The 14,116-nt window shown below is 52.6% G+C and overlaps 1 protein-coding gene across 1 annotated transcript in view; it reads left to right on the top strand.

Moving 5' to 3' along the window:
* STK31 (serine/threonine kinase 31) overlaps window positions 1–14,116 on the top strand; it is a 250,414-nt gene that overhangs the window by 101,408 nt on the left and 134,890 nt on the right. The window contains exon 10 of the mRNA XM_044295539.1: window positions 12,592–13,192. Coding sequence (XP_044151474.1) covers window positions 12,592–13,192 — 601 coding nt within the window. The remainder of the gene's footprint in view (window positions 1–12,591; window positions 13,193–14,116) is intronic.

Genomic DNA, 14,116 nt, shown 5'->3' with positions numbered 1-14,116 from the left:
AATTGAAGCTTTTTTTTTTTTTCTCGCCCAGTTTCCTTGGGGGACACAGAAGACCTTGGGTATAGCTCATCTCCATAGGAGGCGTGACACTAAGTGAAAACTGTTAAGCCCCTCCTCCACAGCTATACCCTCAGCCTGGAGAGAGAGACTGCCAGTTTTTGCTTAGTGTCCAAGGAGGCAAGACACTCCCTGCTACTGCAGGGCTGTTTTCTCCTTTGTTGTTTTTAAAATTTTTGATTTTTACTTTTTCTTTTCTTTTTGTTCCAGAATACGGGACAACAGAGACGCACTAGACCTCTCTGTTTCTCCCGGGGTTGAGCTGCGCCAGTGCCGGTCATCCGCACTGCTGCCTCCCCCACAGAAGGCAAGGTGGACCAGGGCAGCCCAGCTCCCCTGCATCCCGCCAGCGCAAGGGTCGCCCGCACGCCAAGCCCCTCTTCCAGCGTCCTGCCACTACGGTGCCAGTAGCTGAAGGGGCGACCCTGCTGGAACGGACCGAGGGTGAAGACATCTGTGGTGAGAGAGTGGCTTCTCCAGCCCTACGTCCCCTCCCTCCCCGGTCTCCTGCGTGACTGACCCCCATACTGGTAGCCTATCCGAGAGCGGAGAGGTGCAAGGTTTAGGCATTACCCATTGCTTTACCAAAGACAGATTTAAAATGTTTGTCTCTTATAGCAAGAGTGGCTATAGGGTGGCCCTGCTGGACCTAGGGTGGTCCCTGGGGTGCCACAAGGCGGCAATCTGCTCCCTCTCTTTCCCGCCATAGATCATACCGAAGAGGGGGCGCTTACCGGTGCGCTGCTCAGGACCTGCTGCCGCTCCTGACGGCATGGGTAATCCTGGGCGCAGCCAAAATTTAGTCCAGGCTTCGTGGCCTGCTGGCCCGCACCATCCGGTGCTCTTTCCTCGGGCCCCTGACTTTTCCGGGCCGCGGGGTGGGCACCCGCGGTCTGCATTGCATGTGCGCACTATGCTATAACTAGGCCGGCCGACCATCCGTCCGGTTGGCCGGACGCCGCAACTTTGGGCCCAGACATCGCGGCCTACTGGGCCGCACCTCACGCTCCTCTCGGGTCCCTGATTCTCCCGGCTGCCGGGTGGGCTCCCGCAGCCGGCATTGGATAGCGCTGTGTTCCAACAGGTCCCGGCCGGCCGTCGGTGCATTCCGGCCGGGGCGCTGCATAGTTTGTTCAGCGGCCTGCTGCGCACTTCCGGCGCTCGGGTTGGGCACCCGCGACCGGTACGGGGGCTCCCGCGGCCGGCTTAGGCCCGGCCGATACTTTAAATACTTGCGGCCCCGGTCAGCCGGGCGACGCTAAAATTTAGGCCCCGGCTTCACGGCCTACTAGGCCGCAACATTCTGGCCTCTGGGGGGGGGGGCGGGAACTCTCCAGGCGCGGATTCTTCCCGCCTGGAGGTTCCCCCACCCCCAGGGGTTCGCTGCGCCGCCCCCAGGCCAGATGCCGGTTAACCCTTTGGGTACTGGCCGGCTCCTGAGGGCCTGTACGACCTGTGCCCCTGTATGGTGGCCATCTTTCTGCCTCAGGGTGGCTGTAATATTAATAAATAAATAATAATGATAATAAAAAAAAAAAAAAAAAAATAAAAAAAAAAATAAAATACTATTATTTTGTTTTAAATAACTGGACTTGTGGGCTGCGCAGGACGCGGCAGCCTCATCATTCAGTACTGCTGTCTGTATGCATGCCCCCCTCTCTAGGCGGTGTGTCGTGTTCCCCGGCCGCGGCGCCTCCCAGGCGTTTTTTTCTTGCCCTCGCCCGGGATTCGGCGCTGGCCAAGTGCATGCAGATTTTTTTCTGACCAGACTTCGTCACCCACTCCAGTTCTGGTGGCTGCAGGTGCATGACCCTCCTTCCTAGGCGGAATACTGCACTCTCCCTGGCTGCGGCCTGGCCTCGTGCATGATCCCCCTTTTCTAGGCGGACTGCTGCACTCTCGCCGGATGCTGTGTTGGCCATATGCACGACCCCCTTCCACAGGCGGGACGCTGCACTCACTGGATTCGCTGCCGGCTTTGTGCATGAACCCTTCCATAAGTGGAATATTGCACTCTTACCGGATACGGTGCTGGCCATGTGCATGAACCCCTTCCATGAGAGGTCTACTGCACTCTCCCCGGATAAGGAGGTATACTGCACTTTCCCCGGTTACGGTGCCGGCCATGTGCACGTTCCCCTTCCATAGGCGGAACACTGGATTCGCTGCCGGCCATGTGCATGAAACCTTCCATAGGCGGAATACTGCACTTTCACCGGATACGGTGCCGGCCGTGTGCGTGAACCCCTTTCATAGGTACACTGCACTCTCACTGGATCCGTTGCAGGCCATCTGCATGACCACCACCCCCCCCCCCTTCCGTGGGCGGTGTGCCGCACTCTCACTGGATTCGCTGCCGGCCATGGACATGTCTCCTTTTCTCAGGCGACATACGTGCACTCTCATCCGTGGCGGCGCTCTCACTGGATGCGTGGCTGGCCATGTGCATGACCCCCTTTTCTGGGCGGATTACTGCACTCACTGGATGCGTTGCCGGTCATGAGCATGCCCTCTAACTTGGGTGGAATGCTGGCACTTCCATTGGATACGGTGCTGGTCTTGTGCTTAACCCCCCATTATTCCATGGGCGGCATTTTGCACGCTCACACGATCCACGGCTGTCCTTGTTTATGCTGTGCTGGACTGGTACACGTCCCCCTTCATTGGCGGAGTGGTGCACTCTCACGACATTCGGTGTTGGGTGGATTTTTGCACAATCACTTAATGATAGAATAACCTGTGCATGCCCCCTTTCACTAAAGTGGACCTTCCTGCGTTCTGCAGGCCCCCTTCTGGGCGGAGTATGGTATGTCCTACCTTTCCGGAGTAGGTACTGGCCTTGGCATCCCCCCCCTTTTTTTGGGCAGGCCTCTGCAGTGGTTGCCAGGTACATTTTCCCCCTTTTCTGGGCGGACTGTTTGCGTTCCATCGCATGCCGTACTAGTCTTGTGCATAACTACCTTTCGGGTTGCACTTTGCACTTCCATTGTTACGGTTGGACTCTGGCTGATTCTTCGCTGAGTGACTATTTTTTGCAGTGGGCGGACTTTCTTGTGCGCTCTATCCGTTGTTTGGGCCGTGTATGCCTTCTCCTCCCATTGGTGGGTTGGCCTTCTCACTGCTTACGGGGCTACTCGTCCGTATGCCCCCCTTTATCCTGAGATGTACTTTTTTCTCTTGGGATATGGTGCTTCCAGCAAGCCTTGCACTATTCTCTAAAGAGCTCATTCGGTCCAACTGTGTGGGCCTGAGGTGGTGTCCAACAAACAAGCAGATGAATGCCCAATGTATTCAAGGTACATACCTTTTTTATAAGTAGACGGGTTCTACTTGTTCGCTACTGCACCTAGCTGGGTGGTACTCATTCCTTTCGTGGTCCCTAGATACGTACCCATTCGTCCTCCCGCGGCATTGTTCCCCTGCGCTAGTGGTCACATGCTCGAGAGTGCTGTTGTCTGCAGCGCCTCTCGAATTCTTCGTTGGCTCGTGCAGGACTGCGATTCCCTTGCCTGCTGCAATTTCCTCCTCTTCGGATGCAGTGTGGTATGAGTCCTTCCTCTTGGCGCCTCTGCGCTTCTGTCTGATCTGCTGCCAGGTTCGGGCTGCTATTCTCTGGAAGGTCACCCAACTTCTCTTGGGTGCTCGATTACCCAGGTCCGGAGGACCTCCGCCTTGGGTTCGCCAAGGTATTCGCCTTCTGCGAGGCGGTGGACCGGGCGTCTCTCAGTGTAGCGGGTTCTGCTTTTCAGCTGGCCTATGGCTTCCCTGTTGCCCACCCCTCCTCCTTTCGGTTGGAGGGTGTTATGCCGGCCTCTGTCTCCACTGCCTTATCTCGCCGGCTTTGTTTGGCTCCCGCTCGGTACGGATCACTCCGATGTGGCTTCCCGCCGGACTTCAGAGGCTGTTCTTTCACTGTCCTCCCCTCTGGGGAGAGCATGGTTGTTCATGTGGATGGTTCCGGTGTTCCTTTTGGCCTCGTGCTGTCTCCCTGGTTCACACTGGCTGTATTAGTTGTGTGCCTATTTACCGAGTCTACCGCGTGCTATCCTTCCGCTGAGTGCAGATTGCATGGTCCTGCTGTAGACTTGCCTTCTTGATAACTTGGGGGGACTACCTTTTTCGATCCAGATTGTCCTTTGATCTCCCACACCGGGGCTGTACAACGTGGTTACATCAGCATGGACTTTTGCCTGTCTTCTCCTGGTCTCTGGCGGATCCTTTGGGTTCTTTCCATCTGTCCTCTGCTCCCCCACTCGGGTGGATACGGGACAACGTTGTTCGAGGGCCGACGGGGCTAGGTTTGTCGACCCTTCTGCCCGTGTTACTGGTCTGCGCCTGATCACATTGGGTTTTCGCCCGCTTGCCAGGCGACTCCAGCGGGTTCGCTACTGTCCACTCCTGGCTGTGTTTCGTCCAGGATCTGTCGTAAGGCTTAGGGTTTTTTTGTATGGGGTTCTGTGGGAAGCTGTGCATTCCCCACTCTGAATTTCTCTCCCCATGGTTCTGTCGTTTACTTGGGGTGTCTAGTGTCGGCGCTGTTCTTCCTCTTCCAGCGTTCCCGGCCCTCTGGGCCTGCCAAGACCTTCTTCCTCGGAGTGGCTCTTTGGTTCCTCTGTACTGTCCTTCGGTACCGCCCTGGGACTATATACTGAGCTCTCGGCGCTCCAATCTTGTCCTTGGGGCCGTTACAGAGGTTCTCTCTACCCCTTCTGTCCGGTACGGTTGTGTTCTGTATCAGTCGTGTCTCTGACGGGTGCCGGAATGGCCCTTTTTTTGTTACGAGCCTTCTGTCTTTTCCAGGACAGGGCTGTTCTACATCCCGTTTTTCTTCGTTCCTTCGTTCCTTCCTTCCTTCTGAAGGTGGTGTTTGCCTTTCGCTTCAACACCTCACCTATTTGGACGTTGTTTGGGCCTTGCCGTTTTTTTTTTTTTTACTTGGAGATCTCCGACTCTTGTAGATGTTCGGCCTCTTGGGTTTCCAGGAGGTCTGTGCATAGGGTTGACGGACTCCAGGGTGGTTGTCCTCCGCTTGCTCAGATTGGCTATTGCTGAGGTTTCCGCACCTAGGGCAGGATTCTGTCTTGGTGTCACCGTTCATTTCACCAGAGCGGTCGGTGCCTCCTGGGCCGGAGGCATTGGGCTTCGGCCATGCATTTGGGCAAGGCGGCCACAGGTCTACCTTGCACGCCTTGACAAGTTCTACAGGGTGCATACTCTGACTTTGGCAGATGCTGCCTGCCCCGCCTGGGTTTGCCGGCGGCGGTTCATTGATGCCTTTCGGGTGCTTCACCTTGGTGCTGTGGTCCCTCCCCCTTTTGGACTGCTTTTGAACGTCCCAAGGTCTTCTGTGTCCCCCAAGGAAACTGGGCGAGAAAACGAGATTTTTGTATAACTTACCAGTAAAATCTCTTTCTCGCTCTTTCCTTGGGGGACACAGCACCCACCCATTCATTGTTTTTCTCTGTACAGTTTCCGAGTTTTTGTTACCCGTTGGGTAGTTGGCTTGTTGGTTCCTTGTTGGACTTTGCCTTTTCTCACTGCTTGGACACGCAACTGGCAGTCTCTCTCTCCAGGCTGAGGGTATAGCTGTGGAGGAGGGGCTTAACAGTTTTCACTTAGTGTCACGCCTCCTATGGAGATGAGCTATACCCAAGGTCTTCTGTGTCCCCCAAGGAAAGAGCGAGAAAGAGATTTTACTGGTAAGTTATACAAAAATCTCGTTTTTTCCCCCGGTATTGAGCCCCTATGACGAATCTCAATACTGGAAAACAAACGCTAGTGTGAAAGTAGCCTTACTTGGACAAAAGTGAACACTAAGGGTACTTTTACAGTAACGTTATACTTTTCCGGCATAGAGTTCTGTCCTAGGGGCTCAATACCGGAAAATAACTGATCAGTTGTATCCTAATGCATTCTGAATAGAAAGAAATCTGTTCAGTATGCATCAGGATGTCTTCAGTTCAGTCTTTTTGCCTTTTTAGGAAGGAGATAATACCGCCGCATGCTGCAGTTTTATCTCGGTCCAAAATTCCGGAATGCCTGATCCGGCTTTTTTTCCCATTGAAATGCATTAATGCCGGATCTGGCCCCGAGTGTTCAGGCGAAACGGATCCGGCATTGCGGTCTGCACATGCTCAGACCGCTAAAGATTTGAAAAAAAATAAATGCCGGATCCGTTTTTCCGGATGACATCTGAGAGACTGATCTGGCATTTCAATCAGTTTGCATAGGTTTTGACGGATCCGCCAGGCAGTTGTCGCAAGTGTTAAAGTACCCCAAGTCTGCCACACTCTTAAAAGGGAATCTGTCATTAACTTTATGCTGCCCATACTAACTGCAGTGTAAAGTAGAGACAGGTGAGTTGATTTTAGCGGTCTGTCATCTAAAAGTTAAAAGTAAGTGGTTGTTGAGAACCAACATCACAATCCATTGCTGACTGGGCCTTGAAAAGAGTCACTGACTCCTGAGAAGAGTAATGGTTATTCATGAATTCCTGCTCTCCTACCCACCTGCTGATGACTGGCAGTCTTCTACCTAGTGTTCTCCCTTTTTCTGTAGAAGAGAACTGCCAATCAGCAGCAGGTGGGTGGAGAGCAGGAGAATATGAATAACCAGGACTCTTCTCAGGTAGATCTGACTCTTTTCAAGTCCTGGGCTGCAATGATTATGATGCTGGTTCTCAGCAACCACTTGCTTTTAGCTCATGAGTGACACACCGCTGACATCAGCAATTCTGTAACTATTTTATGCTGCCCTCAGTGAGGTCAGCCTAAAGTTGATGACAAGGTTCCCTTTAACTACTGGGGTCTCATTTATTGAGACATCTCTACCTTCTCTTTCCTACTCTCAATATTTTGTCTGGCAGTATTCCTCTTTTGATCCCCCGAACCTACTTCACGTGGTCCCCATGGTCTGTCTCGTTCCAATCCCAGGATTTGGGTCTGGCTCTCAGGGTACTTTAACACCCCAAATCCTAAATTAAATAATTTGCTGGCCAGGCTTCCCCTAGGTCCTCCTCCCTCGGATTATAATCCTTCTGGTACACCTAGTCAGGACTTGAGCACAGACCACCTTGGGGACCCACCAAGTCTATAGGAACCTCAACACAGGGTGTCCCTTTTAATTTTTCCAGCCAGATAAATAATCAATACACAGAATACTATAGTGATCATCTCTACTTCCTCTATCACCATCTCAGACTTGGGGTCCATTCACACGTCCGTAGTGTATTGCAGGTCTGCAAATTGCAATACATTCGCAATTCACCCGGCCGGCACCCACATAGAACTGGCCGTTCTTGTCCGCAAATGCGGACAAGAATAGAACATGTTATATTATTTTCTGGAGCTATGGTCCGGAAGATCGGGGGCGCGCTCCCGAAATGCGGATGCGGACAGCACACTGTGTGCTGTCCGCATCCATTCCTGCCCCATAGAGAATGAATGGGTCCGCACCCTTTCCGCAATTTGCGAAACGGATGCCGACCCGTTCTGCGGACGTGTGAATGGACCCTTACTTCTATCCTTCCCTAGATCTTTTCTGTATCTTCTTGGGGATGTTTTACAATCTGCAGAGTCTGCTCTAATAGTATTGCCTACTGAGTTGTGAAATCCTCTGTCTAAATCAAACTCAGGCCACACTTTAACTCCAGTTCTTTTGGGTTGTCCCTGACTGCTATGATATGGCGTTCCTGCACTTTTTTCATGGCAGGAACGCCGTTCCCTTTCATCTGTGTACGGCGGGGCAGGCAGTGTGTGGCGGCGGCGGGGCAGGCACTGAGATGAGCGCTTCCATTGTGGAAGTGAAGCGCTCATCTCCATGGTGATCTGTTTCTGTTTATATCGCAAACGGACCTTCTGACGTCACACTATCACGTGACATTTCTAAGTCACGTGGGTCGGCAGCCAGCGCGCGCTTCAGAAGTTCTATTACAGCAGGAAGGTCAGGCATGGCTGCTCTGCGCACCAGCGTCTTTAGCACTGACAGGGGAGAGTGTCTGCCTGAGAGGGACATGTGAAGCCTGTGGAGGGGGCTGACAATTCTGTGAGGTGTGCCATGTGGGATGGGGGGGGGGGGGACTATGGTGTGGGATTGTATGATGGGGGGGACTATGGTGTGGGATTTTATGGGGGGGGGGCGCTGCTGTGTGGGATTGTATGCGGGGGGGGGGGGGGCGTGCTGTGTGGGATTGTATGCGGGGGGGGGGGTGTTGCTGTGTGGGATTGTATGCGGGGGGGGGGGGGGTGTTGCTGTGTGGGATTGTATGCGGGGGGGGGGGGGGTGTTGCTGTGTGGGATTGTATGCGGGCGGGGGGGGCGATGCTGTGTGGGATTGTATGCGGGCGGGGGGGGGGGGGCGATGCTGTGTGGGATTGTATGCGGGCGGGGGGGGGGGGGGCGATGCTGTGTGGGATTGTATGCGGGCGGGGGGGGGGGGCGGTGCTGTGTGGGATTGTATGCGGGCGCGCGGGGGGCGATGCTGTGTGGGATTGTATGCGGGCGGGGGGGGGGGCGATGCTGTGTGGGATTGTATGCGGGCGGGCGGGCGGGGGCGATGCTGTGTGGGATTGTATGCGGGCGGGGGGGGGGCGATGCTGTGTGGGATTGTATGCGGGCGGGCGGGGGGGGGCGATGCTGTGTGGGATTGTATGCGGGCGGGCGGGGGGGGGGCGATGCTGTGTGGGATTGTATGCGGGCGGGCGGGGGGGGGGGGGGCGATGCTGTGTGGGATTGTATGCGGGCGGGCGGGGGGGGGCGATGCTGTGTGGGATTGTATGCGGGGGGGGGGGGGGCGATGCTGTGTGGGATTGTATGCGGGCGGGGGGGGGGGGGCTGCTGTGTGGGATTGTATGCGGGCGGGGGGGGGGGCTGCTGTGTGGGATTGTATGGGGGGGGGGGGGCGCTGCTGTGTGGGATTGTATGGGGGGGGGGGGGGCGCTGCTGTGTGGGATTGTATGGGGGGGGGGTTTGCATTGCATCTTGGGTGAGTTCCCACACTTTTTTCCCCAGGACTTGACCCCTGTGTGTTAGGGATATTCTTCTCCGTGGAAGGTTCCCTTATCAATTTCCAAATTCTTCACCATGTCCCTAGAGTAGTTTCTCACCTTGGAAATTTCCTACTGGCTAAATTTCTCACACATATACCTATCCTTCCATCTCCTTAAGGGAGGCAGACTCATCTTGTCACATACAAGAAATCACACCTACTGGAATCCCTCATCAATCAGGGACATATTCTTTTGTCCCTCAGATCATTCATACTCTTACACCTTCTCATTCAGGGATTCTCATAAAACATGCAGTCTTTAACTATTTAAATGGAGATTACCTGACCCTATAGATTTCTTTAGCACTATCGCATTACAACCCACTAACAAGATAAAGAATTCTCTACTTGCATTACTATGTATAGCCCTAATAAAACTGAAAGTAATGTATAATGCATACAGTTGGGCTGTTCTGTTATGAGGCTACAATGCTTGCTGCACTACGGGAACGCCCAAAGCCTCTTATGCGGACTTAACAATGTTAGTACATAACTGACTGCACTGCTCGCTGCATTTGAGGAACGCCCCAAGCCGCTTACCAAAACGCCGTCATGAGACACATACCAGTTGCCCGTGACAAACCATGGACAAACCATGATGTGTTTTTCGGAATGGACTTTTTTTATTGTAAAGAGCAGTGCACGTATTTATACACAGACAAATGCAAAAAGTGTCCTAGTGTAGACAAGCTTTGAGTTACTATGTTTGGTTTAAGATGAGAAAATGAATGGTCAGTATGAATGGATTAGGGGCCCACCAAGGCCTTCCAAGGATAAATCCCCCTCTTATGCAAGTGCAGGTTATACATAGATGTAAAATGAATACATCTACAACATGAACGCCTTTATGCTTTCCCTCACACTGGATTAAGCTCTGTTCACATCACATTGAGCCTCTGTTCATTTCCCACAGTGTCATGCTTGTTTGTCTATACAGTTGGAAGTATACTATACCTTTTGGAGATGCTCCGAACTTGACCTTCCCACATAGGCTGTTAAACAGCATCTGTCAGCAGATTTGTTCCTATGAAACTGGCTGTTCTGTTGCATGTGTGCTTGCATATACAGATGACCCTCTAGGAGCAATGGCGGCATTGCTGTTACACGTAGCGGTTTAGCTATCTGCAACTGCAACGTCCTGTGGCACGTTGACAGGGCTAGGTGTGATTTCTCATCCATATCATTGCGGGACACAGCAAAAACCTTGCTGTCACTAGGAGGCTGACAATAAGCACAAAGTGTTCACTCCTCTCACCAGCTATACCCCTCCTGCGGGCACTGAGCGCATCAGTTTTAGCTTGGTGTCCGTAGGAGGCAGACATCTGCTGTGCAGGTCCTGTCCTTTTTATTTTATATTTTTTATTTTAAAGAAGATCTTATACTGGGTGGAATTATTCCCTAGTTACCTCCCCTGGCGTGCCGTTGGATGCCCCCTAACATCTGTAGCTAGCAGCCACAAAAGGTGATGTAGAGGACCACCAAAGGGAGATACCTTGAGGCTGTAGAAGCCTGCTGGAATCGAGGCCAGACAAGCCACTATTCTGGGAACGGGAGTTAGGCGAGTATAATAGGCCCTCCCTCCTGGTCTATACTTTCATGTAACTGCTGGGATACTACTGCCCCCCCAGCAAGCCATTGCGCATCTCGCCAGCTGTGGCACTACTTGTACAGTGGGACCTGTGTATCTCCCAGTCTGCACATGACAGAGTACATCCAGCAACCCCCCCACACCCCACTGTATTTCTTGTTTTCTGCCACATGGCAGCGGTGCTCCATTCGCTCCGACGTGCAATCTTCAGATGCTGCCACTCTCCCATGATACTCAAGCCCCCTGGCATCACCCTCCGCTAGGCCATTGTGCGGCTGCTTACTTTTTCCTGCATCATGTGCTCCTCCCAAGGGAGAAGGGGCTTCTTGCAGCCCCAACCAAGAAGTCCTCTTGGCATTAGCTCTAGCCTGGATATTTCCTTCATCTCTATTCTGGCTTCTCCTCTTCCTCCCCCACTTGGATGAAAACACCTGCTCTGGCCTGCTTTTGGGACGCATGGCTTTGCAAACGGGTAGGCTCTGCCCCTGTCGGCACATCTCCACCATCTATATACCGCCTGCAGGCTCTTTTCTCATTTTGTTAGGTAAAGGCTGTTTACTGTAGGTCCCTTGTCCTCCAGTTAGCTCCCTCTCCTTCCCTCCCTAGTTAGGTCATGTCCGACCCTAGAGGGGAAGCCGTCAGACGGGCCTACCATTGCTACACACTTTGTGTGCGCCTGCTGTAGTACCAAATTTGTGTGCTCGATCTGATCTGCTATACATACGACATCTGTTCAGCTCCAACGCCCCAGGCCTTCAACCTCCTAGTCATGCCACCGCCCCCTTCCCTTAGGGTCCAGAACTGGAATATACTTGCTCCCTCTCTTCGGCAGTATCTGACCTAAAGTGTCCCTATCTAGAGTCGACATGTTAGGTCGCTTGGCGCCGCAATCCTTGAAGCAGTTCCCCCCTTTGCAAGGGATGCTACGACCATGCACCAGGAACCCCCTTCAAGGGATGCTATGTCTGTGCACGGGGCCTGATCACTTAAAAGGACCAGGTCCCCAGTATCATCTCTGAGATCTAACTCTCCCCTGTTCTCCACTTCACAAACGTTCTTAGAGAGCCGTGCTGATGTCCCGTATAGAAAGGACAACATTTCTGATGAGGAGGTGATTGAGACTCCCTAGACGAGGATCATTCCTCTAGCCTTGCTTCTAGGTGGACAGCCTCATTTCAGTAGTGAATGACCCACTGCACATTCAGAATTTGACTCTGCTATAGAGAAGGAATGGGTGCTCCCGGATAAACATTTTTCTTAGCCTAAGTGCTTAGATATTGTATATCCCTTCTCAGCGGAGACAGTAAAGACTTGGTTGTGACGGGACGCTCCATCCGGACACTCTTTGGATGGGGAGGTGCCTGCCGTCCTTCAGGGATGTTTGGTTCACGTATCCGATTTGTGGGTCAGTGAGGTAATTGACTCTCGTTACAAAATAGATTTCAGGTCCACGCCTCTCCACCGGTTCTTCCAATTGGTCCCTCCATTCAACCTGCGTCGCGCTTCAGAACTTTTCTCTGCAATCAAGGACCTTCTGACTCAGGGAGTCATCATCCCAGTTCATCAGCAGGAATGGAGCCAGGGGTTGTATTCCAACCCTTTTGTCACAAAAATAGACTGTTTTGCGAGGCTGGTTCTGGACCTCAAACTCCAACCGTTTCATCAAGGTTTGTCGCTTCAGGATGGAATCTTTTAAAGTCAATGACGGCCTTCATGGAGAAAGCAGAATTTCTTCAGTGGACATAAGATGCTTATCTCCACATGCCGCTCACCAGAGATTCCTGTGTTTCCCAATACTGGAGGATCACTACCAGTTCGTGACCTTACCCTTTTGTCTGGCGAAAGGCTCCTAGAGTCTTTATAAAGATTCTGGCGCCAGTCATGGCTCTTCTCCATTCTAGGTGGATAACGGTCATCCCTTACCTCAACGACATTTTAATAAAAGCACCCAAGCAGTTGGCCAGCTCGGAGAGCACCCAAATTGTGTTACACACTATAGCCCGCTTCGGTTGGATTGTCAACCACAAGAAGTCATCTCTCCGTCCGTCCCCCTCAATCACCTTTCTGGGGATTCTGTTGGACACAGAAGCAGCGAAGGTCTTTCTTCTTCTGGAGAAACATCGGGCCCTTCTTCCTTGCCACCCCGTTCCATTCCGCAAATGTATACAAACTCTAGGTCTCATGGTGGTTTCAGTGGAGGCAGTACTGTTCACACCGTTCTACATTCGTTCTCTCCAGCAGGCGATTCTTCGAACTTGGGACAAAACTGCGTCCTCCCTGAATCGCCCCATGCTTCTCTCGGCGACAGTTCGCCAGTCCCTCCACTGGTGGCTCCATCCTTCCTACCTGTCCAGGGGCAAATCCTCTCTTCCTCTCAATTGGTTGGTTCTTACCACAGATGCAAGACTAAGCAGCTGGGGAGGAGTGTTCCTGAATCACATTGTTCAGGGCCAGTGGTTCCCCCTGGAGGCGAAGCTCCCCATCAACATCCTGGAACTTCATGTGATATTGCTGTGGCTCTCAGCCACTGGACTCGACTCCTGATGGTACTTCCAGTCAGGATTCAATCCGACAATCTGGCGGTGGCATACCTAAATGAGCAGGGAGGCACTCTCAGCCAAGCCGCGATGGACGAGACAGTGCAGATATTCAGGTGTGCGGAGATGATGGCACCAGCACTGTCAGCGGTCCACAGACCAGAAGTCGACAACTGGATGGCCCACTTCCTGTTTTGATAAACTCTGCGCCAGTTGGGGAAAGCCAGACATCAACTTCATGGCTTCCAGACTGAACAACAAGCTATCTCACTTTGTTGGCCAATCTCGATACCCCAGAGCGGTATTGATGAAAGCCCTGGTAATTCCCTGGGGTGAGTTCCGACTTGTGGACATATTCTCGCGTCGTTACTCCTCAGGGTGCTCAAGAAACTCAAGGCAAAGGGGTATCGGCAATTGCCATCACCCGGGACTGGCTCAGATGGGCATGGTACACCAATCTGATGGCTCTTCTAGCGGACACACCTTGGCCCCTACCTCTCAGAAAAGATCTGTACTCACACAATCTGCTCTTCCACCTGCATTCAGACACTCTTCATTTGACAATGTGGTGATTGAAACTAGCATCTTAAAGGACCATGGGTTCTCAGATTCAATGATCTGTACAGTGTTAAGAGCTAGGAAGTCCCCTTCCTCTCTGTTGTATTATGGCACATGGAGATCCTTTTTTCAATGGCGCAACTGCCATAATTTTCATCCTCTTTTAGTTCTCTACCTTGTCTCCTTGCCTTTCTTCAGGAAGGACTCTATTTAGGATTGGCTTCTGGCTCACTCAAAGATCAAATATTGTCCCTTTCCATTTTATTTCAACGCTTCTTGGCTTCCATCTCTGCAGTCCGCACTCCTATCCAGAGGGTTACTCATCTAGACC

Source organism: Bufo gargarizans, chromosome 5 (assembly GCF_014858855.1).
Source record: "Bufo gargarizans isolate SCDJY-AF-19 chromosome 5, ASM1485885v1, whole genome shotgun sequence".
Taxonomy (NCBI): Eukaryota; Metazoa; Chordata; class Amphibia; order Anura; family Bufonidae; genus Bufo; species Bufo gargarizans.
Note: the sequence above shows the minus strand (reverse complement) of the source record. Positions and strands in the feature narration are given on the sequence as shown.